General features: G+C 36.3%; 1 protein-coding gene across 1 annotated transcript; it reads right to left on the bottom strand.

Moving 5' to 3' along the window:
- Positions 1 to 365: 365 nt before the first annotated feature.
- On the bottom strand, positions 366 to 26,347 carry FAM91A1 (family with sequence similarity 91 member A1). The gene is made up of 23 exons (XM_026842665.1): positions 26,158 to 26,347; positions 25,309 to 25,460; positions 24,389 to 24,446; positions 22,673 to 22,740; positions 21,346 to 21,459; positions 20,200 to 20,290; positions 17,853 to 17,915; positions 16,731 to 16,837; positions 15,934 to 15,972; positions 15,716 to 15,828; positions 14,734 to 14,852; positions 14,234 to 14,346; positions 13,950 to 14,036; positions 13,101 to 13,233; positions 12,261 to 12,409; positions 11,663 to 11,797; positions 9,429 to 9,542; positions 8,422 to 8,494; positions 7,018 to 7,167; positions 6,409 to 6,516; positions 5,983 to 6,106; positions 4,886 to 4,955; positions 366 to 3,507 (listed from the first exon to the last, which is right to left on the bottom strand). The coding sequence occupies exons 2-23, from the start codon at positions 25,390 to 25,392 to the stop codon at positions 3,331 to 3,333; spliced, it is 2,289 nt and encodes a 762-aa protein (XP_026698466.1). The 5' UTR covers positions 25,393 to 25,460; positions 26,158 to 26,347; the 3' UTR covers positions 366 to 3,330.
- Between the last annotated feature and the right edge of the window lie 367 nt (positions 26,348 to 26,714).

Here is a 26,714-nt window from a genome sequence, read left to right as displayed (position 1 = left end):
GTCTCATTTCTTCCAAGTTCCTAGTCAAAAATGTCTTTAGTCAAAGCAAACGACTAAGACACCACATGCACAATTGCCTTCAAGCATCCAATACTGAACACTACAGGTTCAGATTGTGGGTGAGGGAGATAGAATATACACCATCCTCTTGTATCATCCCTTCTGCTTAGAGGTTAAGCATACGGTATGGAAAAGACTATGCTAAAATAAGGGGTCTCCGTTGATAAAACTGCATTTCTGCAGAATTGGATGGATATGGGAAAAAGATATTTTGACAACACTTGGTAGTCTTGAGCACTACAGTGACAGAGTGACATTTTAGTGCTGTGCCCAAGAAGAAAGCTGCATGTGAAGGATTCTGCACATGGTTTGACCTACACCACAGTTTATTTGTAAACGTCTGTTACATGTGCCAATAAATTAATTGAACACCAACTTTGTACAATTCAATGTATAATATTAACAGTGTCACACCAGAAGAGCGCAACTGTGTTCCGTTACAGTCGTACTTTAAAACCTTCAAAACATAAACCATTTGGAACACTGAACAAGAAAATAAAGGAAAATTTGAGAACAATGAGGGAAAACAGAAAAGAACCGTGAAATAATAATTCATAATCAAAAAAATCTGAAAATAAACATAACACTTTTTAGTTGGCTCCTGAACATCTTCAGGTATATCCAGACTTAACACTACTTGGGTTGTGCCAGAGCACAAAGCCAACCTCTCTTCTGCAAGTTAAAAATCTTGCTGAAGACAGAAACTTAGAACAGCTTTACAATGTGTAACGCATGTGATATTCCCCACTGTCAATAAAATTACCTGAAGAAAAGAAATTGATTTAATTTGTCTTTATTTGCAATACAATATAAAATAGATTCTTTTGGTATGAAGATCTTTGAGATCTTATTTTTTACACCATATTTAAAACAAAAGTCACATATTTGAGTAAAGCCTCTGGACCATCCCAAGCACTGGAGCTGTAGTCGAGTTTCAGGTATTTTATGAACTTCTTTGGTTGTAATCTATTCAGTAAACTTCAGATATGCAGACTTCAACATTTAAGCTCCTAAACTGGTGTTGAAACACCTAGATTAGAGTGGCTTAAATTCTAAAAAACTACAACGTATCTGGAATTCTCACCATTAACTGTAAGATTTATGGGTATTAACTCTGAAGAACAGGCTATTTCTATTTAGAAACTTTACTTTAGACAACCTAATAACAAAGGGTATCCCTCACTTAGTAACACTGAAGAATATGCAGCGAGAATAAATTTTCATCCATTTTCAAACTTCCATACAACTTGCATCACTTTACATACTAGTATAGACAGTGTATGGCAAAATTCAATACTGTACGCCAAACTAGCTCATCTACTACAGCTCACTGTAGCACTTAATATAACATCTATAGTACTGAAAGTATAAGCCATCACCCTATTGCTTAATTCCTCTACAGTGCTAGATATTGGCTTAATCTCCACATAACAATTCTCACAGTAAATATTTCCTGTCACTTCTAGTAGATTGACATCCAATTCCTCTTTAATTTCTTTTGAAGGAAATAAGGCAACTTTAAAAAAAAAAACCTGCTATGGAGAGTACACGCATCCAGTACAAATGTCACTGTAGTGTAAATGATCAACTTTAGATAGATAATCTAACTCTGTAATATATGCAGATACTAAGTTCAGCTGCTGTTGATAAGATACAAAACCAAAACAGATGTAAGAAAGCAGCACTGAACAAACTGAAGTACTACAGACCTCCAGTTTCTTAGAGAGCAAGTCCTACTCTTACACTTTAGGAATGTACATCAAACAAAGGAAACAAAAATGGAATTTTCACAGTTGTAACCGAAGCCACTGCATTATCCTATCGTGGTATATTTGTCCTTTTCAAACTTCTGTCATGTTTTTTCTTACAGCCATACAGAACGGGATAAAAATGTTGCCATTTTTCTCCTTGCTGTTTTCCAGCATCATCTATGCCACAGATTCTTGGTCCATTACGTACTGTATGCTAGTAATGACAGGATGGTTAAGCCTCATTTTTAATTATGACTATTTAAAACAAGGCAGTTCCAGTAAAGAGAGAGTTGGCAGAGTACTTGAGACAGCTGGGTCTTAATATTTTACATCTCTTGTTCTCCTCGTGTGCTAAATGGGACAGACTTTTTTTAAGCTGGCAAAAAGCTGTTAATGCCCGATATAGACAAAGTGAAATCATGCTACATAAAATCATCCCCTACAAATAGAGCCAGAACATGACTAGACGAATCAGTTGACTGTTAATGTTTGTTATAATCAGCAGCTAATAGTTCAAGGAAACCAGACTCAGAAGTCTCTGCCTACACATCCTCTGCTGTTACCTTCCTTTGCTAATGACCATCACGTGAAAAATCAAGAGCTCTGTTCTTTCAAACACTAATCAACAGTACAGATCTAATTATCTACCTTAAACTCAATTTATGACATCAGGAGTTCTCCAACAGCAATCATCACCAGCTTCAAATAGCAATGAGGGATCAACTGCCAATGGGATTAAATCTCAGACACTCCTGGTTTTATACAAAGAGCAAGATGAATCCATTACCATGAAGAACCCCATGAACAGAGCCAACCACTTCAGCCCTTCCATAATTCCACACCTCCATCAAATTCTGCCAGAGATGAAAGTGCACCAAGTATATCTTCAAAGCGGCCTTACGTCATAAGCAGGCCTCCAAGTCTGCACTAACTCAGCCTCCCTAAGCATCAAATCTCTTTCAATTGTACTGATTTGTCAAGGTCCCAGTGTTAATCTGAACTACAGGATTCAACAATTCTTAATGCCCATATCATCATGATACTTTTTTTTTAAAACAGTTGGTATCACTGAGCTTTCAGAGGAAGAGCCAAATCTCTTACCTTTATACAGAAAGATTTTCAGTAATACAGTACAAAACTAAACAGAATTTATGTCTGAGTAACGAACATAGAAAACTACTATTGTAATTTTGTGGTGACAGCATAGAAATTTAACAATCATCAGAAAGCCTAGAAAGGGTGTGTTTAGTTACAAAAGAAAGATTGTCTCAAGATAAAAAGAGTGCTGACAGCTAAAAAGCTCTCTGTTGCAGCAAGATATGCAGTAATGAGTAACAAGTTCTAGACTGTTTAAGCACTCTCCCAATACTGCAACACAACACATTTTTGTAACACTACTTTTACACGGGTTATGCTGCAGCAGCAGTACACTTCTTAGTGGTTGGCACTAGGAATTAACCGTAATAGAAGAAAGGCATTTAGTGATCAATGCATGAGAATCCCTATTTGACCTGTTCCTTTAGGTGTGGTTGAAAAAAACTGAGGAAGGGGACCATCCATTCCATTCAGATAATACACCTTCTTTGAACATGAGATTCTTGGCAGGAAGTGGAACACCCATATCTGAAGAAATAGGCTGCAGAAGTGAACTTGAAGAACCAGCATCATGGAGCTGATCCAGCGTTGCAATACCTTCCTAAAAGCAAAAGGAAGAAAAAACAGTGTCTTAAAATCAAGACAAGCAATGAAGGATTTAACAGGTAGAATATGACAGGCTAATCTAATCTGCAAATACACTTAGTGTTTCTGAAGTGTTACTTTAATCCAGTAAATACTAAATCATTATGGGAATAAAAACAGAATAAAGGGAAGCATGAAATAAGCATTCAGCTGCATCTGTGCAAGCATTATTTGGCTTCCAAGAAACCTTCTGGGAAGCCTGAGGCTTAAAATTAAAGGAAAGATCTAGCAAAATGAATATAAATTTATAAGACCTTCAGGACGGTTATCACACTCCTATTTATCCCATCCTGTGCTAAGAGATATACATATATTTGAAGGCACTGACTTGACTATATTTTGAGTTTTGTTTCCCAAAAGTTTGGTTTTCTCAGCTTAAAAGTCACTTCAGCACCTTGTTCTTTTCTCTCTATGATCATCATCAAGGAAAGTGTATCACAGTGAACACATCTAAGATATCAGGACAAGGATCACTTGAGACTGTTTGACAGATGCTTTCAAGGCTTCAAATATACTGGGAATCTCCAGCATTCTCATGAGGAGGCAGTTGCAGGATCACACCATCCATAACACTACCTGGCTAAGTAACCTGCAAGTTCCTTACCTTACTTAAAAGGCAGAATTTTAGACAAAAGTATCATAGGGCATAAGGAGCTCAGCAAATTCCATGTCACATGTTGACATGCCTTTACTAGTGTACAATTACATGCAGAATTATAGCAGGCTGCAGACCTGGCATTCCTCCTTGCTTGCTACACAAGACTCCTATTCTCTATCTACACTCCTAAAAATCCTCCCAGAGTATGCACTTTTACATATTTATATTCATTCAGCACCAAATTCTAGAGTATCTCAGGACAAGAGCAGAAAGTAACTGGTATGAAATAAATGTTAGTGTATTTAACTTTTTTCCTAAGGGAACACAGTTGAATGAGATGCAGATAAAAATCTCAAAAGATTAGCATATCCATGGTTTGCAGTAAATCTCCCAGACATCTAAGAAGCAATCAAGTCACCAGCAGAGTAGGCTGTGGTACAACTGGAGGAAGGAAGAACAATTTTGCTTGCAAGTCCCATAAACAATGAAACTAACTGCAGACAAGACACAATCACAAAAGTATTAAATGAGGCTAGAAAAGGGATAGGGAAGTACTCCCCTTTTTGCTACCAGTGGAATTTGAGGTTGACAGTGCTCAATACAGTTACCATTTAAAGAAAAAGCAAATAAAACCAAAACCGCGTATGCTTCCATACACCCAAGAATGGCAAGCAGGAGGGCAAAAAGGGACGACAGACTACACCAAATGATTTACATCTGGATTATTGCTCCTTACCTGGAATGAATGAACAAAATTAAGGACCTGAAGAGACAGCTTTCTACTGGAATGTAAGAGTTTTTGAAGGCTGTCAAAAACAAAAAGGAAGATATGTCCAAGGTGTAAATTTTTACTAGTAAAATACCACCATAGTAACTTGCTTGCAAGTAAGTCTAGGAGTACCTAACATCATGTGACAGTTAAAAGCTTTCACAGAGAAAGCTTGATAATATTGTTATCACTGAAGAAGTGCTCAACTCATGTGGTCTTGAGTCTAGTCAGCTAAATGCTACTTTCCTTACCATTTACATCGCACTAAAGTGAAATTATCGCAATTGAAAAATGCTATTTTAAGAAAGAAATTAATACAGTAGACTTTATCATGTCTCATTCTTATCTAGGACAGTCTGGTAACGTGACTTTTAAGAAGATTAGTGACACACTGTTAAAAAGCAGGTCAGCTATTATAAAAAAATCCTTAAGCCATGCTTTCAAGCAGCCTTATTTTTGGTCTCCAGAACCATGTCCTAGAAAAAAAAAAAAAAAAGGGAAAACCACCCCACCAAAAGAAACAAACCTCAAAATCCCATTGTTGAAAGAGTAATCTTGTCAAAGAAAAGCTACAGTTAAAAGCCAGAGATACCCTGATCATAAGCCATGACTAAACTTAGCAAGTAAGAATAGTAAAGAAAATTTCCACAAGAGCTAAGTGCATTTTACATCCAAGCATTACCAGTAAGCTTTTCTCCCCAACCCCAGAACAGTTAGGTGGAGAAGAGAAAGCCTGTGCTAGGCTGGGAAAGGGAAATGAGTAGGAAGGCACCCAAATTTACTTTTTCTCCTCATCTGTTCGATTACTGAAGAATTAATTTTTGTCTTGCAAAAACTTTAAAAAACAGCCTTATCTTAATTTTACAACTAAAGACTACTAGACTGCACATTATAGCTGGTATCTATGAGCCAAAGAGCAACCACCTTACATACTAGAATTAGGTACCCAGTAAAATTTATCTCAGTTCTGCTCTTACAGTCATCGAGTTGGATTATTTTTTTACAGAAGCTCTGGATATAACACATACACCTGTTAAACCTGTAGGTGATAAACTACAGCTCACCTTTCTTTTCTACATAATCCATGAGTGGCAATTTTCCTGCAGACCTTCTGATTCAACTCAGAGCTGAAGAGTGGAATGCCAAAGCATAATTCCAGGGGGACCCATTCCAGTTCTGTTGTGGGTACTACAGAAAAAACACAAAAACAAAAAACAAGAGACAACAAGATTTTAAGAAAAGGCAAAGCAAGAATATTGACCTCAGAATTAGTTATCTCAGATCAGGATCCAGAGAACAGCACATACTTTTTAAGACAGTTCATCTACTGAACTGCTCAAATATTTAAGGGAATCTGAATTTTAAGGAGGAAGAACAGTTGTCGTTGCACTTGTCCCTGACAATAATCAAACAGTGTGTTCAAATGCTTAAAAACAAGATATCCCATTGGACTGAAAATGTTTAGTACAAGCTATTTGTCATGTTTTTACCTTCAAGGCTTTGCTTGACTGCAGAATCCATTGAGGTTTCTTCTATTACCATCTCAAATGATTCTGTGCTCCCATTTACATCAGATCCTGACGCTAGTTCAGCCTCTCCTAAAGGTAAAGTAATTCTTACATAAACATGTAGATGAATATAAATGTAGTTACCACCTGATGTAAGGAACACAACACAACCTTTGCTCAAAGACCATACAGCTGTAAAACTGGAGGATAGGATATGAAAAAACATAAGGCATGACTCATTTCAGGACTGAAGAGTCACTTAGGGATCCTCAACACACATATGAAAGATCAAGTTCTGGCATATAAACATGACACAATTTACTTTTACTATTTTGAAATAGTTTTTTTCTTTTGTTGACTGTTCTAGTCCAGCAATTTTTCCGTTTGTTATTTCTGAGCTAGTCACAAAGAAGAATTAATAAGTAAGCCTACTGCCAATAGATTTACACTCAAAGTAGGTTCCTATCTGTGTTGAATAGTATTTTGTAGAGTTTAAAATTAAAGAATTTAATCCTTTGTTCACCTTTGCTACAGTGATTGTATGTGAAATTAAGGAAACAAAGCCAAAAAAGACAATTATTGGTAACCAACCTCTTCCATCAGAAGCATCGCTCAGCTTTCTGTTAGCATGACGACTTGAAGGATTCAACATAGTGACATAGCCACAAAAATGCTGCAAGTCTACTTTGTTTCTCAGTATTTTTAAAGCTGTATGAATGCCCATGTTCACACGAGAGAAGTCTAGTAGAAAACAACACATATTCCAGCTTACTTTACAAGAAGCCTCCTCCATAACCATATAGTTCATCTTTAGGTCAGGCTAAGTTTCTAATCTGGGTTTTTCTCTCTTGTAATGTTCCATCTTAGTGATCACATTGGTAGATTTGGGATAACATGTAAATGATCACAGTCTTCCCACACCAAGCACTAATTGGTATTTTTGTAGTACAGTAAAAGAGCCAAGAAGAAAGAAAAATACAAATAGAAGACGATCTCTCTCTCTCACACAGACACATACAGACAGCAGAGATGGCAAGGCTCAACTAGGAATGATATGTTGAACTCTTTCAGTGCCAGTCTTTTATGGCCCATTCAATACTAAATACATTTCACATATCTGAAATTCTGAAAATAGAATACAGTATTAAAGGTTAACAAGGAGTTTCAACATTGAGTTGTTCGTGCTAGAACTTAGAGATTCTGCCTTCAAGAGTTTTCACCTAAGAATCAAATCAGAAGAAAAGAGACATCCCAGAGAGCAAATATAAGAGTAACTCATTTTGAACCTAGTAAAAACTAAATTAGGAAGTTCACTTTAGTTCTAGCTGGCCCAGATTTTTTTAAGTGGTAGTTCAAGTGATTTTAGATTTCATATCTGGAAATTCATAATTTTATGACAGCTCTCAGTTGGAAAGGCTATGGCCTCAACTATGCAAGGCTTGTGTCCTACTCATAAGGAGTATTTCAGAACATGTTCATTCTTTCAAAATCAGTTGAGCTAGGCAGACTTTGAAGGAATAGGAGATTTTGCTAGCAAAGCTTTTCCTGGGGAAAAAACCTCCAAAATAGTTCCTAGTGCTACTAATCGAGATAAGTTTGTTCAGTTTTGGTCTCACCTGTCTTACAGTTAACAGATGCTGAATGAAATATATGGAAGATTTATTTATGCAGTTAGTAAGCAAGTAGGCACAAAGAAAGATTCAGAGGTGTTTGTGGAAGTTACTTCTTTACGTCTGTGCTAGGAGAGAAGAGAGGCCAGAAAACACATTCTAATTAGGACAGAGAAGACAGAAAGAAGACCGTATCTCTAAGCTCAGAACAGACTCATCAACCATTTAAATATTCTTTCAATTTTTTCATCTAATTTGACTCATAAGTCCAAGAAAATTTGATTAAAAGGATTATTGTAATCTTACTGCACAAAGTAATGTGCAAGAAAATTAAATATGGTGGTGTAATGTAGAGATTACTTTAAAAAAAAAAAAAGTCAGTTACCTCCCTGCTGCTCAGCTTCATCAAATGGGAAAGGTATGTGCATTGTTTCTCCCATTCCGTGCATGCCATGCCCCTGAACATTAAGAAATTAAATTAGGAACAGAAAAATATACTCATCAGCTTAGCTTAGTCCTACTTGTGCTCCCTTTTAAGGAGTAGCAGTCAAGTTGATGGAACAAATAAGCAGATCAAGATATTTGTACATTAAAGTTCTTGCTTAGCTGAAATAAGTAATTAAATAAAATATACCACCATACCCAATAAAATGTATGTGAGCAAACACTAGGAAGCTAAAGTTCAGTGGAGTAATTTTTCTCTCCAGTTACTGGTTATAAACAGATTTCCTAATTACTAAGCACTTCTGGAGCAAAATAGAGTTTCCATCTCTAAGTACAGAACATTTTTGAACAGTCAAGGCTGTCACAAATGGGCCTTTGAGAATGTGTAATTTTATGTTTGTTACAATAAACACCTACTGGAATGATTAATTCTGAGAGTTTAGCTGAACCAAAGTAACAGAAAGGAATTTATGTTATTTCTCCCAAATAGACAAACCCATTCTATTTCTACTGTTTGTGATAAAGAGCATGGTTTGCTCATACTTTACTCTAAGAGCTAAATACCAAGTGCTCCAAAAAAGTGCATTTCTTGAAAACAGCTCATACTCCCTGTCACCTCATTACCACTGCTGCCTGAAAAGCTTGGGGGCTCTTCACTTTCATTTCTGTTTCCTATATCCCCAACATTCTCATAAATTCACATCTCATTTTTAGCCATCAAAACTCCATTATGTCTGCCCATAACACAGTAACACTTTCATAGTGTGCATTCAGTTCAAAACCCATGTCTTAATCACCACTGCTGCAACACTGGCTACAGAAGTTAAACATACTTTTCAGCTCTTGGCAAAAGCGTAGCTCTCCTACATTGTTAATCTCCTCTACTGTGTAACAGCTTAACTCAAAAAATCATGCATGTTTTCATCATCTATACAGAGCACTCTGTACCTGAATTAGAACAGCAGAATGCGTTAAAGCATCATTCAACATTGTGAGCACATTTGAAGTGGGAACTACTCCTGGGTCGTGACCCCAAGACGTTATTAATAAGCGATCATAACCCTAGAAGAGAGAAATTAAGAGTATTTACAGTAGTAATGGAATATCCAAGCACAAATACTAGAGTTAGACATTAGTATATTGTTATAATTAGGAAGTTACTACAAGTCTACAGTGTTATACTTTGTACCAAGGATCACTCATGTTCATATTCCTGGTAAAGACAGAAGTCTGCCAACCTCAAAGTTAAGATTCTATTTTAAACAGGAGATAACAGGAATTGGTAACAAATATGTGGCCATCGCAGCAGTCTCCTAGCAAACAGGAGATGAAAGTAATCCCACATAGATTTAAAAGCAAAATATAAACTAGGTAAACTAACACTGTCAGAGAACAAATATGTATCAGTCACCAAAATACCTATCCAAGGGGGCAAGACAGGAAGACAAGAACACTGACTAGGAAGCAATTTTCTAGTTTCTCAGTTTTCAGGATTGAATTCCCCTGCATCTCTGTAAATTTCCAGAAATGTCCTGACAGTTCCCTAAGAAAATGACACTGCAAAACAGTAGCAGGTGAGAAACATTCATATATGCACACAGAGGAAAAAAAGCTCAAGTAAGTGTGTGATAGTGCAGAATGTGAGATCATTTAGTACAAGAAAACCTGACCTATCAGCACAGAGATTCAAGCAGTCTTGAAATTTTCCAAGGCTACCACACTGAATGTTTTTTACTAATAGAAGTGCACAATCCACACATTTAGTAGTAGTTCATGCTGGTTTGAACAATCAACAGTGGCCTTACAAAATGTCTTCTGCTCTAGAAGCTTTGATTCGTTTAACCCTATGTTATCTTAAAGTAAGTTTTAGAAATAGAGGTGTCTACAAAGTTTTTGAAGTTGGAAAGGGAAGACATATGTGAAAGAGGTTTGAGGAATGGAAAAATATATCTACAAATCCTAGAGTCAGAGATGACTGCTGATGTAGGTACACTAAAGAATGCACATGCCTCTCTGAATGTCTCCATACTATCCTAATATATTTAGCTCCTCAAGTATCTACTCAGAATGATGACATGAAAACAGTAGAGGCCCCTTCTGCAATTATACATTTGAACAATATTCTTTTACCAATTCTATTGTGAGCAGGAAGACCCAAACACTGCTAAACACCTGCAGCATTTCAAATCAAAGTCTAAAGATACAACGCTTTTTGGTTCAGGTAAATGTAGTTTAGAAGTTGCCATGGCCACTTCCACCTAGGTTTGCCTAGTATACAGAATAACAAACAGCACTCATTTGTGGCACATTTGCCCTTATTAGCATCTCAAAGACAGAACAGGAGAAGGCAGCATCTGAAGTCTTCAGACATGAAAGATCACCTGCACTCTTTTTGTGGGACTCCTCGTCAAATCACTGTATAGATACTGAAAAGTTAGGTGGATTCAAGGCTAGAAGCCATCTGGGACAGCAACTGATCACTGCAGATGAGAATTCCAGTCACCACCTCTACAATATACAAAATCCCATACAGTCCAGGAATTTCCAGACCAGGACATGGGGACGTCTGGAAGGGTCTTAAGAGGAAGTATTACACATTGTGCTTATCTTTCCTACTTCCAGTCACTGCTAGAGACAGGCTACTGGGCTAGGAAGACGTTTTGTCCAACCTTTGTTAAATTAATCTCTCATTTAAACCGCAGGGAGAATTACAGTCTAGAACTTCAAAGTCTCCATCACAGATTTCTACAGTGGACAAACTGGAAGTGATCATCTTAACCATCTTCTAAACCAGAAAAAGTAGAGGTGTGCTTTCTTGTATAATACTAGAAAAAGCACAAATGCTAGGTCTCTACCTTTTGATATAGCTCTTCTGCATCTTTGTACACACTCTAGGGATGGGCTTACAAACTTAAATTCACAATGACTGCAGTACCACATTTTACACTAAAATCAAATACACTGGAGTCACATTGTGACAAGAAGAGACTCATAAGTAGTATTCCTTTTTCAGAACCTAGAAAGAAAATAAACCAAGTTGCTACATAAAACTTGCTTCTAGAAAAAGTACATAATCTCCAATGAACTGTGGATCTGACTCCCACCGTTATCCCTAAATAGTGTACAGCATATCTTTGAAATGTTTGGAGAAGGAAAGGAGAATAAATCCATGTATATACTACCTGAAAAATGTCTGGAAGTTTTCGAAGACGTGTTCCTTTAGAGAGCAACAGAGAGGGTGGTCCTTGTCCAGTTATATGGTAAATATACAGTTTGAACCAAACTGAACTGACTTCTGGTATTGCAGGTCCAATATGCTGAAGAAAGATTATTCAATTAATTAGAATTATTATATGCAACTATTAGATGTAAAGGTATAATTTAAGAATTAACAGTTTTAAAGAAATATAAATCTAGTTTTTCAGCACAGGAGTTCAAATGTATTACTCTGCTACTAATGATATTCTAGGCAATTCATTCAGTATTGCAACACTTTACAGAAAGGTGATAGTAAGGTATTTGCTATGAATATAAATTCAAGAACAAAATATGTTATTGAGTCTGCTTGAACAGATAAATTGTTAATAAAGCAAACAAACTTAAGTTACTAAGTATTCACATTTTTCTTCACCAAATACACTTGGTTTTAGATTAATTTCAATACTACTATACATGCCAATAATTGGAGTCACTTTAAAGGGACATCTAACATGTATCCAGAACAAATCTATTAAAAAGGTATTACGAGGTATTGGGAGAAAAAAAACAGTATTCTTTCACCTGTGGTGTACAGCTGCTAATAGGTCGAATTTCATTGGTGAGTGGTGCCATGGAAACCAGCAGGGTATAGTTTTTGTTGAGAACTCTGCTGCAGGTAGCTGGATCCAAGCCAAGCAAACTCTCACATCTTAAGAGGTCCAAGGGAAATCCTATGTTGAAAATGTAAAATTCCTAATTATTACTTGAAGAAGGAACACACAACCCAAAATATGATCTCGTATTTTCCATTCTCCCCTGCTGAATCATGAATACAGTATTTTCCACAATTAAGTTTTAAATTATTGGGGTGAATTTTAATAAATCTGTATATAATCTTAGCAATTCCAGTCATACAGAGCTGTCTGGCACAGAACTATTGAGCTTGCTCCTCAACAACTAACTGATCCCAGGATATAAGAACAGAGATACTGATGAAGTTAGGTAAAATGTAGGGAAAAAAAAAAAAATCTAGCTCCAGTAGATGAACACATTCCCTTTCAGGACTTGAAAAAATGTTTCTTTGAAAGAATTCTAAATAAACAATGACTCCTTTATTACGGTCTTCAGAAGCACACAATCTGAAACCAATCTCTTCCTCAAGTTCAGCTTGTCTTGCCATCACTATGCTTTAATCTGTGACTTTGGACGTTAAATCCAAGCTTTGGCAGCCAAATCTTCATTCAACAGGCAAACCCAGTAATGAAGGCTCAAAGGATGAAAAAGTAATGTTTTGGCTTCAAAATATTTTTAAACAAGTGGGATACAGATTGCTTTTTGAAACAGCAACTTTATCAGAAAGCTGAGTCCATGGCAGGTAAGTAAATAAACCTAGAAGGATTTCCTCAAAAGTGGTCACAGTACCGTTATTGGGTTGGTCGGGCTGTACAGCTTGTGCCCCTAGGTCTTTATTATGTCGCAAAAACAGTATTGTGTTTCTCAGTGTAAGTGCATGATCAAAGTACCGCTGTGCTTCCCCTTCACCTGTGCTTTGAACCTAAGAAACAAAATAAATGCATAAAAGTGGCAGGTTGTTTCCCAAGCATCAATTACACAAAAGGAAAATTAACAAATTAGCATCTTAAAGCTTTGTAACTGAGTAAGAACCCTGCAGCTTGTATGCAAATGTAATCTACAGCAAGTATTAAAAGTGAGTCTTGGCCACACTAGTCAAAGAGACAAAAATACACAAAGACAACATCTATAAATCAGAACCATGACTCAGTCCTTAAGTAAAAGGATTTAAATGTCCAGTCATCCTGACTGCTATAAAATGACATAGCAATTAACAGCAGTCCTCCTACATAACTCTACAGTTCTCATAGAATTATCTTTAAAGGTGAATAGGTTAAACATTCCACCACATAATGGTCAAATCTTCCTACAAAAGTGATGTGTGGACTTCCAGAAATATTAATACCTTCCTGAAAGTAAAGTGAAGAAGCCCTAACAAAGGTGTGTGTACACACAGACTTGGGCAAATACAGTTCACAAACCCACTGCTCACCAGACTCAACACATTCATATACATGCATGCTGTGAACAAGAAACATTTTAACTGGCCCACTTAAGTTCGCTATGATAAGGTGCTTGCTCTTATCGTTGCATTGCTAAATAAGCAGTTTTACACAATGAAAATACAGGGCAGGGGGGTTGGCCCTTTTAACACTTCAAGTGCTGAAAAAGCATGTGGTCAAACATGTAACAGATTACCTTTTCCAGCTCCACCAAAAAGCTGTCAAGACTCTCATCTGACAGTTTCCCAACTTCAAACATAGTGACTGCATGACTTTTCAAGTTCTGGAATAACAAAAACTGTCTTAATTCTTTGAAAGTGGAATCGGCAAGTGAAAGTTTTATTAAGCAAAAACGTTTCTTAACAACAAACAATACACAAGTTTTTTAAAATAATTACAGATATATTATATTGAAGTCAAAGTATTTTAAAGCTCTACATATTTATTCTTGGCATAATACACTGAATAATTTTGACATACTGGTGAAAGATTTCCCATCATCAAAAAGGCAGTGAGAGTAGAATCAAACAGGAAGGCAATACGCTTTGTGTGTCCACTACACAGATTCAGGCTGCTCACGCTGGCCGTTTCAGCTAATAAAGAACAACAAAAAAAAAAATCACATTTGTTTTATTTTAAAATAAAATTTTCAAGTTTAACTATTAAAAAAATAGTTATTGCCATACTGAGTATGTTAGTAGTTATCACTACTAGACTGACTGACTTACTTCTGAAGTTGGTATTTTTGCATCAATTGATATTCATAATATTGGTCAACCTCATCTTCAGAAAAAAAGCTATCTGGCTAAAGAATTTTAAACGAAGTAAATACCACCTCCCCCCACTATATATTCCAATATGAAAAAGAGATCTATACAATATGTGGTTTACTTGTTTCTAGACCCCTTTACAGCCTATGGCACTCTAGAAATATAAAAATAATTGATCCTAATGTATTAAAATTTACTGTTAGTGCTAACCTGGATCATCTTGACTGTTGGTATCTGTATCTGTGGCTGATGACCCAGCTTCCTGTATAGGACTTCTGTTTTCCCCACTGTCCCATGAAAGCAGCATCTTTTGAGGGTCCAAAGTACTCCTAACATGAATTAAAATCCACAACTATCAGTCACTGTAGCACCAAAGAAGTATCTCTGCCTTCTAGTGCTAGTAGTCCATACACAGGCATACCCAACACATACCTTTCAGTATTTCTAAGCCTTAAACCAGTCAAGTTTTTTGTCCCTCTGAGTCCTGCTTTATCTTCAGCAGAAAAGTTTATTTGGGGGTTTGAAAATACCAGATTTTGAAAAAGAAATCTGAAAAAATCAAACCACCCATCGTCAAAGAAGAATCTAATGGGAAAAAACAACCTAATTCACTTTGTTCTCACAGTCTGAACTAGCATTATAGAAAACTCAGGCATAGCAGTCATTTTAAATGGATTAATAGATAAACTAAAAGTGCCTGACAATTCTTAATTAAAGAACCTGGCACTCCAATGTGGAGAACCCTTTGTTGATTGGTACTAACATCACTTCCTCTGGATTTGCTATACATACACGTGAGAGTGTCAGAACTGCAATGGTACCTGACATCAAGCCAGTAAACTTTATGTACATAACACTGACAGCCATTCCAAGAGAAACTGTACCTGCACTAACACAGTAATAGCTGTTATTCCTGGCCCCAGGAATTAAAGCAAATGTACACCTGTCTACTTCAAAAGTGAGCAACAAGGCATTTAAAGGTCAAAAATCCAGCACTAAGTAACACCAACAAAAGTAGAACACTGAATTTACAGGCTAAATTACCAGCTCTTATTCTCAGATTAAAAAGAGGATCAAGTATTCTTGTCATTATACACATTAGAAAGCCAAGTGATACTACTGTTGCAGAAGTTAAAGAAAGCAACCCTTCAATGAGAAAAATAAAGTCTTGTGAAAGAATGAAGACACTTACTTCAGCCTGTTTACCGAAGGAACATTCTTCCATGATGGATGAAGATTATCCAGGTTTATTACTTGGCCTTTTTTATGAGCAAAGCCTAACCGACAATACATGGACACAGCATTCTGAAGAAACACACATATATATAATAAGCAATTGCTATATGAAACTAGGTTGTAAACCAATGAACATTGCATATCAAGTTCAATAGATGCATTAAACACACATACCTTTACTAAAGATAAGTCTATCTCTAGGACATTTGCAAGCTAAAAAAAAAAGAAAGAAGAATCAACAATAAAGTATTAACAACACAGGGTAATTCAACCCTTGTGGGCTTCAGCACCTTCTTGTTAGTTTTCTTTATCTTTAAACCCAGCCTGTACTAGTAGAAGCAATTTTGTCTTCATTTAAAGTGGTGAAAAAAAGGATCAAGTCTCATAATTGTCCCACTTGAAATCATGCAAAAGAAATATAAGGTTATCTTCCACTGTGTAATTTCTAAGTTAATCATGTATATCAGAAGACACAGCAAAGAAGAAAACAAATCCTGGATATATTTAATGGGTATTTTTCAGATGCTTATTCACCCAGTTTTGAGAATAAGACCTTATGAAAACATATTTCTCATATTAAAAGTATAAATACTTATGCCAAAGTTACATTCCTACTTTAAGCCAACACCCACTGCCAAAGAAAAAAAAGTTTAGTTTTTTTATTTCACACTAGCAAAACAGACTCTGTTCCAGTTCTAGCTCATAAAATAGTCTACATTAGTCACTCATATAAATTCATTCCAATTAATGGAATTGTTTCACTGAATTGAAGGTACATACACCTTCAAACCTGAACCACTATCAAAGTTACATTCAAGATAAAAGAAACAGGTTGGATCTTAAGTCTGGCAATACCTCTAAATAAAATCACTCAATATCTATCCATATCTCTGCCTTAAGTATTTTTCAGCAGTGTGCTTTGGGTCCTTTCAAGTATTCCTATCTCCCTGACACAGGGTAGTTTTACTTACCTCTGCCACATTAGTGTGTTCATCTATTGAAACAAATATCTTGTATAGAAGTGTTTCAAAGTAATCACCTTGCACTCTGTTCATCACAAAACCTTCAAGTGGTGGCACTAAAACGAAGAATTATTTGCAAAATTACAGTTTGGTAACTTTATTAAACTGAAACTACATAAAAACGGAAAATAAATGTACACTTATTTAGTTTTCATGGTACCTGTAATTTTGAGGATTCCCCAGTCACAAACAAAAGCCTAAAGATAGTATACATTCTCCCACTCCTTAAGTAATGGTTGTCAATGTGTTTTCTTATATAAATTAAAGCCTTGCATCATAGCATTGCAGTTTCCAGCTCATGCACTACAGGAAATTTCCAGTCATTCAGCCCCTAAAATGATTTTGTAATGTGGACGAAGATTAAATCATGGCTCTGATTGGAGCTGGACACAAAAATCCCACCCCACCCACACACTTCAGAGGCAAGACTCCCAAAGCTATTATCTAAGCAGCAGTAGGTCTCTTGTATTTAGAGGACTTTCACTTAACTGATCTCTACTACAGCAATGACAAATGCTTCTGCATGACCAGGTTCCAAACAACTTACGTCTTTGCAGATTGTAATGAATTCAGAAACCCCCGAGACCTAGCATAACATAATGAGTTGTTCAAAGGGCAGCCATATGCTGTGCTAGTTTAAGATCCTACATAGTCCCCACACACAGCCCATGACTATAACTGAGGTGACAATGAAGGATGGAACTGATATCTATAAAAAGTTGCACCTGCCTAGAAAATAGGAGTCAAAAACCCACGCCCTTTTGGTAAGGCAACTACATGCCTCTGCTGTTCTTCCTTTTCATTACAGACTTACAGGAGGGTACTTACCAGTTCATGTCATGACTCTTTAAAAGAATCTCATCTTACCTAAGTACATATACAAAATAACCTAAGAATTCAAGTTGAAATAAATCCTATATACAATAAAAATAATGTTTTAATAGGGTTGAAAACATTTAGTCAGGTAAACAAATTCAGGCACACAGACAAGCAGCTTCAAAGACAGAGAACTGCAGGATATGAAATGAAACCAAGAAAGCATGGGTATAATGCCATTAAATATTTACTCACCTGCTATACAGCTGTCATCAGATATTGGTACATCAAGGTAAATAAATCCTTTGTTATACAAACCTTTATAAAGAAAAGCGTATCATTTTAGAAAAAAAACATTTTTCAGAGTACTAATGATACAAAGTAGGCTTCCCCATCAGCCAATCAGAATTTAATTTTTTCCTTATAGCCTCTGCAGTAGAATATTACTTTGCAATGCAGGGATCAATAAACCACATCTAATATTAAACAGATGTCACCCTAAACCAGAGTTCTTTAGTCTGACACAATATAATTGGAGCTCTACAAGTACTTTCAGCACAGCACAGTGGAATGACCACAGATTGAAGCAGTTACCTCTGACTGAGTGCATCTCTACCTAAATGTTAGTTTTCACCATCATCACTGTACTGTCAAGAAGGGTGGGAGGGTTTTTTAATTCTGAATTAGTTTTGGCAACTGAGGATGCTGGCAACATTTTGATTCTCCCCTAACTCAGGTTGGAACTTGCACACTTCGTAGCAAGGATACAAACTAAATCACATCAGTTGTGATGGTCCTTGCATGTCCTTCCCTCACATCTTCACAGAAAGACTTTTTATACAACTACAAAAATAAATTCTGGGGCACTTCAGCACAAGGCGTCAGTAAAGCTGCAGCAGATACAGATGGACACTGCATACAATACATATAATATGGTAGATTTTTAAATTATACTTTCCCCATACAAGATTGATTTGAATGCTAAGCATCTCAATTTGAGTTCTGCAGAGTAAATAGGCCAGGGAGAAGTTTAAGGAAGGACAAAACATTTCAGCATGGTTATCTTTAGAGTCTAAAGTTTGTAACTGCTATACTCTAATAGTAAAGCATAAAGCTAAATTACACAGTATAAAATAAGCCCAACTTATTGTCAGTGGTTCCTTTGATGTTACTTACCCAAGATCACTCCATCTACACCATATTTATTACATCAGGGTGGAAGTGTACCAGCAACGCACAGGTGAAGTGTTACTAAACACCTGAAGTAGAGCTGTCAGGCTGTTTCTCACACAGAGCACCCAGCCCAGCTACAGCGTGTGTGTATGTCTATACTATATCTAGTAAAATTACTACTTAATCAGATTTTAAATAAAGTCAGATCTTAAAATAGATCTTAAATAAAATGCCTGCATTAAACCAACAACTAACCTGAATTCATTCATGCTGACAGAACTGCTGTTCAGCAGTGGCAGTGACACATACACAGCTGTGCAAACTGGTGTGTAGCAACGAACCAGCTTTAATGGGTCAGGATGACATTACAAGCCATCAACATGCTAAGGTTGCTTTTCACTGTCTCTCCTTCAGAATCAGCTCTTATAAATGACACATCCTTATTATACCTGAAGTGTATTGATGGCATTGAATTTTGGACTAAACAGTCTTCTTTCCCCATAAAATCCCATCCTACTCGCAGTCCAGTACATTAATCATCTGTACATTCTTTTTCTACCCATGAGTTAGGGTAGAAAGATACATTAGATCCTTCTAGACCTACTAAACCTGAGCTGTAACCCTCTCCACAAGCAACACCAGGCCATGTAGAGAGAAAACTCATAAAGTGTTTAAGGAAGTCAAATTTCCTTAAGCACTACGCTGTTTAAGATCCACTCCAGTGGGTGAATTTCACCTACTTCACTTTTTTTTTTTTTTTAAACTGTTTTGTTCTGCTTCAGTAACAGGCAGTAGAATTCTGCCTCAACTTCTTAGGAAAACTACAGCACACAGGTTCAATTGCTTGTAGTAAGCCAAGGGATTACAGGCAGAGTTCTCAAGAAGTCTGTCAGTGAATCTGTACTCCCTTGTCTAATATGATTTGACTATATCTAATACTTGTTACACTGAAATGGCGAGACGCATGCACACCAGTTTTCAGCAATGGTTGCAGACCTCTGAGAAACAAGACAGCCTCTTAGACTTAAGCCCTATTTTTACAGTGTTCAAACAGTACAAAAATCACAAACACTCTCCCTTCTTCAAAAAGCAAGGAGTAAAGTGATACCACCCAGGATTACCAACTCTGACATTTTTAATTTTAGTTTCTCTTGTCCTCATCTACATCCCCCTCCCCCACAATCTGACACTTCCTAATGAAAGAATGAGTTGAATCAAATAATAACAGAGCAACAGCTGCTAATTGCTCACCATTAAACCATTTACAAGATCTAGACTGCAGTCTGTACAAGCTCTTGAGTATTTTCCTCCAGCTCCTCTTGTGCTTCAGCTGTCTACATCCCCTTTTAGTCCTAGCTGTCAGACACTACTCTCAGAATTTACTAAGCAAGATCTACAAAGAGAAAAGAAGTGTTCATTAAAAACTTACTGTGAACTACATTGAAGTCTAACGAACCAGCAAGCTGAGGACCTGAATCAATTATCTTATCAATAGCAGACTTCTCCGATGTAGTACAAATCTAGGCAAAAGAAATCATGTCAGTCTTTTTGTAGACTTGAGTCTATGCAATTTACTTAATATCACTCAAAAAATCCTAAACATTTCAGCCTCAAATCAGTCATAAGTAACATAAGAATACAGGAAGTAACCCATGTTCTTAATCAAAATATTTGTACTGAAGAATTCACTACAGTTCCTGTTAAAATTTTTTTCTCTTGTCTCCACACAAAACTGAGTACTGTTCCTAGAGCATGCACAACTGCACAGGTATTTGGCAAGTGAAGTCCACAGTATAATAGGTTTGCTCTTTAAAACTTCCAAACCGAGTGTTCAGTCACACAGCTGGAACCATTCTAGAAAGAGATCCACTACAGTATCAAAGTAGCATGCTTCAGGTTAACTACTCTGGGTTCATGGGATGTCAGTAAGTAGCCACTGGCTAAGATATTCCAAATAGTAGTCAAAAAAAGATTCCATCACTGCATTTAATATGTTCCAATCTAAAAGAAAGACTTACAGAAAATGAATTAAATCCAGAACAATTGACTAGCTGACAGCAAAAAGAAACTATGAGAATGGAAGTAGAACGAGGATGAAACATTAAATTCAGCTCACAAGTTTTCATGTGCAAACAATGAAAAAAAATAAGGAGACATGAGAAGCAGAAACAATGAAAATATATACCAAATAAAATCCACTACCATTCTAATTATACTGAAGGTGAAGATTCAGTCAAAACTGAGCTGTCAAGGCTTAAATATGAAATTTAAGAAAACGTATTCTGTTGCCTGTTCCCTACAAAGCACATTATCATGCACATTAGTTAACACAGATTAGTTGACACAAAACCACCTCAGCACTGTACATAGTACAGAAAGTTTGAAGGAGGAAGAGGGAAGAATATGTCAACGAAGAAAACATGACAATTTCCATTAGTTCCAATCTCTATTTCCATAACAGAATTGTTATAAACCTGCAACATAATCTTTCTGTATTCTACACAAAAGGAAGTCCTTGTTTTCAGGGACTATCAGCATTCAATCAAAGTTAGAGATACAATCCATACTAAAATACCTTTATGTCATCCTCAGTGATGTAGCCAGACTGCACAACCCACCATGCTTCTATAGCAATCTCCACAGGTTTCACAGGTAACAGATCATGAGCAGTTTTCCTTCTGAAAAATTTCTGCAGTGGTACAGTCCATTTGAGATAGTAATAAAGAGCACTTCACATGTGCAGACAGCCATTTACCTTTATATAAACATCCATTTGCAAGTACATTATATTCACAGACTGTACACACAAAAATACTATTAGCCTTGTCATTTAGTAAAAGTTTCCCTCTTCTCTCAAATCACATGAAAATGGGAAGGAAAAAAATTTACATCATTATTAAATCTTCCCATAATCCCATACTTTCATTCATATTGTACACGTTGCTAATTAAAACCCACACTATTCAAACACATCAGGATCAAGTCCAAATTTCAGCTATTTATGACATTTTCTAATGTGAACAGGTAAGAGAGCAAAGTATACAAACGGGCTTAAGTAAATTCAGTGATCTTACAAAAAAAAACCCCACAACATTTTAGAAACTTATTTTATTTACTTTAAAGGATGAAGTACCCCACATTCTCAATAAGCACAGTGTTAAAACGTACAGTGAATGTCAGTCCAAGAAAGAAAAACTGGAGGATACAGTTTATTTATAGACCTAAATAGCTTTTCTTCCATTGTATAGCCATTACTTTTTGGTTCACTAAGAGCTTCATATTTTGGTAAGCACACTTTTGGTTGAAGGAGCACTGTGAAGCTACTGCATGAGCATTTACAAGTTTCTGGAATAAAGAAAGGAACTGTTGTGAACTAAAGGGCCTATGTCTATCAATGGTCATCGCAGTGTTTTCCACACATGCTGTTCACATTCAAGGATGCCTGTTCAGACATGTTACCAGTGTGATACAGAAAAATACATACTACAAAAATGTACACCTAGATGAAGGGCTGTCGCAGAATGAATTCTGATCTCAACTGGGCCCATAAAAACATGGATGAGTTCTTCCAGAACCAGTATCTTTATAACATGTTTATACTGGCCAGGAGTTAACTGAAGCCATAGAATAAATATAGGTCTGAAAATTTAAAAATTTTAAAACTAACAACCTAAAACATAGCACTGATTATATTTTTCTTTAGTATACTTCGATTTCAATTTTAAAAGCTCTTATTAACTTCATGAAACAGAATATAATTAGCAGTACACTGTCACACTCAATTGGTCACACTATTAAACTAACCAGGCCCGTGAAATTATTCCCTTCTTCATTTCCTACAAAATAATATGGGAGGGAGGGAAGGGTGAAAGAAAAAGAAGGGAAATTAAAGACAAACTTACTTTTGAAGACCTACATTGGTTCATTAGATCTATATACTGATTTCTTCCTATACCAAGAAGTCTTAGACCTGAAAAATAAGTAAGATTTTGCTTCTCTTAAAACAGATTTAAGCTGAAGACACATAAAACATTCTTCAAAGAATCAGATCTACTTCTATAATATTTAATTACTCTTTCTTCCCCAAATAAAAGTTATAGGAGCTAAATTCAGTTCTAAGTGAATTTGACAGAGAAACATGTGCATCTAAAACCTGAATCTATCCCTGTTCATTTACTCTGTACAAGTAAAAAAAAAAAACCCTTATCACTCAAGTCACAGGGTAGCAGGGAACAATTCAACCCTTCTCCCCTACACTCACATCTACAAGTAATAACTATGTTTCCAATTAACAGGACTAAAGTGGTACCACATTTTGGTCAATAGTCCTTCTTCCCTCTAACCAAGCCCACACTACACACTGAATTAGAATTCTAAAGTAGAACTTAGAGCACAAAAGGCCACATAAGCCTCTAAGGACAATGATTAAGACATAGTTGAGTTAAACTGAAGCAAAATTTAATTCTATAATCTCTAGCCTTCAACCATTAGGAACTATGAACAGATACTACAAAACTACTCATTAGTTTTAACCCATATTCTGTCTGTTTAAACTCCTTTAACTTTCTAGTTTGACACTAGTTTTTATGATAAAATGTTAGTAAAGATGTTTAACTTAATTATACCACAGTCACTGACCTGCAGCTGCTGCTAAAGTAACAGTTGCTGGGGGGAGGGCGGGGAACAAGGCCAACAGTGAAACAAAAAGACTGGGAAGCCTTTTCTCTCTTTATACTCCTGAGTAACATCACATTTCCAACAGGCTACGTGGTGCTGAGGAACAAAGTTTTTCCTTATCTGTTTTGCCAGTGTGAACATTACATAGAGGCAGATTAGTACAGTTAATTGACAATATCCTTTAAAAGAAGAAACCAAAAGCAACTGTTTTCAAAAGCTGCAGGCTACTCCTCACCTCACTCCACAGTATCCTTGAAGAAAGCTTTATAAATTCATACCAAAGGTGAGGAATGAAGTCTTTAGCTATAAATAACTTCTCAGTGGCAGGTCTGATTAACACCCTCGCTATGCCAACCGTTTACATTTTGCTTTATAAGACTTATGAATAGGCTACTGCTCTTACTCTGTTCTCCTCTACCAGGTTCAATGTTTTTGCTTTCCTATCCTTCCCATACCATACCCACAACAGTCTAATAGAAAGCAGGATAAAACATCTGCCACATCTAGGAGTGTCATAAAATACCAGATTCTTTTCTCTCTCTTTTCTGGTACATCATCCCCAATCCACACTGATGCTAATTCACAGGAATGTCAACAACCTTTCAGTGTCTCGCTAAAGCTTTCTGCCCAAAACATGCCAAAAAACACACTAGGAAAGGACAAGCAATTCAGCTTGCTGATGCACAACAGCCAGTAAGACTTTCCATCCAGAAGTCCAAGCAAACACAAATGCAATACAAGCAAGGACAGAAGCTCAACATGGTTTTGCACATGCCTATCTGTACTCAATCTAGCCCAATTCCAGTGCTGACTATATGGGCAGAACTTGTTCTACATCTTCATTCACATGCTTATGTTTAAGCAAACGCCCCCAAATCAGTTTTCAGAAGGTCCTTATTTCCAACTCACTGGAAGCAGTAATGCAACCAAATAATACTTACAGTCAGCAGCAGTGAAGTTGGGTAATGAATCATAGCTTTTTTCACTGTTCATTATATCCTTAAAAAGACAAGAAAACTTAGTTGCAACAAGAAAGTCATAATTTCAGAGAAGCAGTTCCAAAACTCTACCTGACTTTCAGAACAAAATGAAATTAAAACAAATCTATTAAAGTCAGTTATCTTACCAAACCTGCCAATTACTTGATTAATTTTTTATGCATTTAACATTGTGTAATGCTTAGACTTCTACTTAATGTAAGCTTTACAAAGAAAAACACTGATTGAAAGAATAAACAAAATCCTGTACTCACCTTCTCAAAAAAAAACAGCACATGGAAACCATAACAACAGAATAAGATAACAACTGATTTATCACGTCTGCAATCACTATACACAAAATAAAAAAAGGACTTCTGATACCAAATTAAAAAAAAATGGTTGCCAGAATGCTGACAGAAAACAGAATCATCTTTGTTCTCAATAAAGGATCTGCTTCAAGCTTTTGAAAAAGCTAATATGATTGTGTCCTTTTTGAAAACGGTAAAAAAGAAAATCATTCCAATGTGCTGTTTTTTAAAAATAGTAATTCTCTTGGTTTTATTAATCTAACAGAATAAGGTATTTCTTTTACAGTTTGAAGAGTCACAAATCTCAAACATGAAAAGACTGGCCTCTAAGTGAGTCCCATCCCAGCTCCACATGATAAAGTCCAGCTCTTGAAAGGCTAATGGGGACAGAAGGGAAAAAAACTGCAGGTACAAGTAGTTTTTCTCTAGAAACTTTGCTTACTGTTTACTTACTTGTTAACAGACCCTACCCAAAAATCAAACAAACTGACACTGCCTCAGATGTAGTACAGGACCAGTACCAACATCTCTACAACAGAAAACAATATATTCTCACCATATTTTTGTACTCACCTCCATTATGCCCGTGTAGTAGGAAAATGGTGTTACCCTCAGACCTTTTACCATGATGTCAGACAAATGATAAGGGTACAACATGAGATGATCGCGACTGTATTTTAACAGATCCTCATAATATTTACGTTCATCTTTCTTGACATGCTTAACTACAAGAGGAGGAGAAAAAATTTTACACTGTTTTACAAAGTTAAATTTTTTTAAAAGTGTTTTAACAAAAGGATTAGAAACAGTATAACGGCAACTGACAGAAAACTACAAGAGGAGTGGTGCAGGGCATTCAGCATCCAAGGATTTCTACACACAAGTTCTTCTCAGAGCCTTTAAGGAAGACATCAGAACAGAGCAGATTTATTGTACAGGTTACCGGGAAATGGCCCATTGGGACAAAACTCATGCAGGCTGTAGAAAATTATCTGCTAATTAGTGAAACTATTATCTACTTTGGGAAGATAAATGGATGCAGTCAATGCAAAATAAATTGAAAGTCTGCAAACAAGTCATAGCTAATAGCTAATGTGAGTCAGAGCCACTGTCTGCACCTAATCTAGTGACAGGCTTTATTTTACTAGTCAAATCCTCTCTTAACATCTCAATTTTTTAAAAAGGGCAGCACAGCTACAGCAGGAAGTTCCACCTGTCAACTCAGTAACCTTTAAGTGTGGTTTCCTATAAAAGCTGCCAAATGGACTCAAGACTCTTCTTGATGTTTTATCATTCAGAAGTATTTATTTCCAGGGGACGGACCTCTGAATGGGGCTAGTTCTTGCAGTTTTAGTGTAAAGACAAGCTTTCACACAGAAGAAATGGGTAGCAATTAGAAGGTTACTTAGATTCTTTACTCACCTAAGTTATTCCGGTATCGTAACTGATTGCGGATGCTGTAGAGTACAACCTGCCTTTCATATTCCCTCTGAGAGTTTCCAAGACCCTTTAAAACATAAAGGCCTTTTAGCAAACACACACAAAACCCCTTTTAGTTAAACCACTGCAGTGTCTTATAAAGATATAAAGATATAAACATATGCAGGAAGTTGTCATTACTGTGGGAGTCCCCCAGTTCAATACAGTGATAGTATCTTTAGTCTCTGTACAAGGTCAACTAACTTTAGCTAAGTAGGTCTCTCTACATGGGATACAAATTTAAGCAATAACCTTTAGGGTTTTTTTTCCTAGTACTACTCTGGTAAAAAAAGGGAGCATCTAATTCTCAAATCAAAGGTTTAAAACCATCTTTTAGAAGACAGGAAGCAGCAAGCATTTTACCAAGCATTCAGAGTCTTGCAGCCTTGAAAAACTACCCCAAATTAGTGTAACATAAACCAAGCACGGTGAATGACACGTGAAGCTTCAACTGCTGCATTTAAGAAGCTTATAATGAAAAAAAAAAAAAGAAAAAAAAA

Source organism: Athene cunicularia (genome assembly GCF_003259725.1).
Source record: "Athene cunicularia isolate RWA chromosome 2 unlocalized genomic scaffold, athCun1 chr2_part1, whole genome shotgun sequence".
NCBI classification, from domain to species: domain Eukaryota; kingdom Metazoa; phylum Chordata; class Aves; order Strigiformes; family Strigidae; genus Athene; species Athene cunicularia.
The sequence above is the reverse complement of the archived record's forward strand: the minus strand, read 5'-3'. Positions and strand labels throughout refer to the sequence as shown.

Bases quoted from the DNA above. Each gene is read 5' to 3' on its own strand.
- FAM91A1 (XM_026842665.1), bottom strand. From the start codon at position 25,392: ATGTTGTACCCTTATCATTTGTCTGACATCATGGTAAAAGGTCTGAGG. The intron at 13,234-13,949 runs GTAATCTGTTAC...TTTGTTTCTTAG, and splicing joins TTTTGGTGGAGCTGGAAAAG to GTTCAAAGCACAGGTGAAGG. The intron at 3,508-4,885 runs GTAAGGAGCAAT...TTTTGCTTTTAG, and splicing joins ATTTTGTTCATTCATTCCAG to GAAGGTATTGCAACGCTGGA.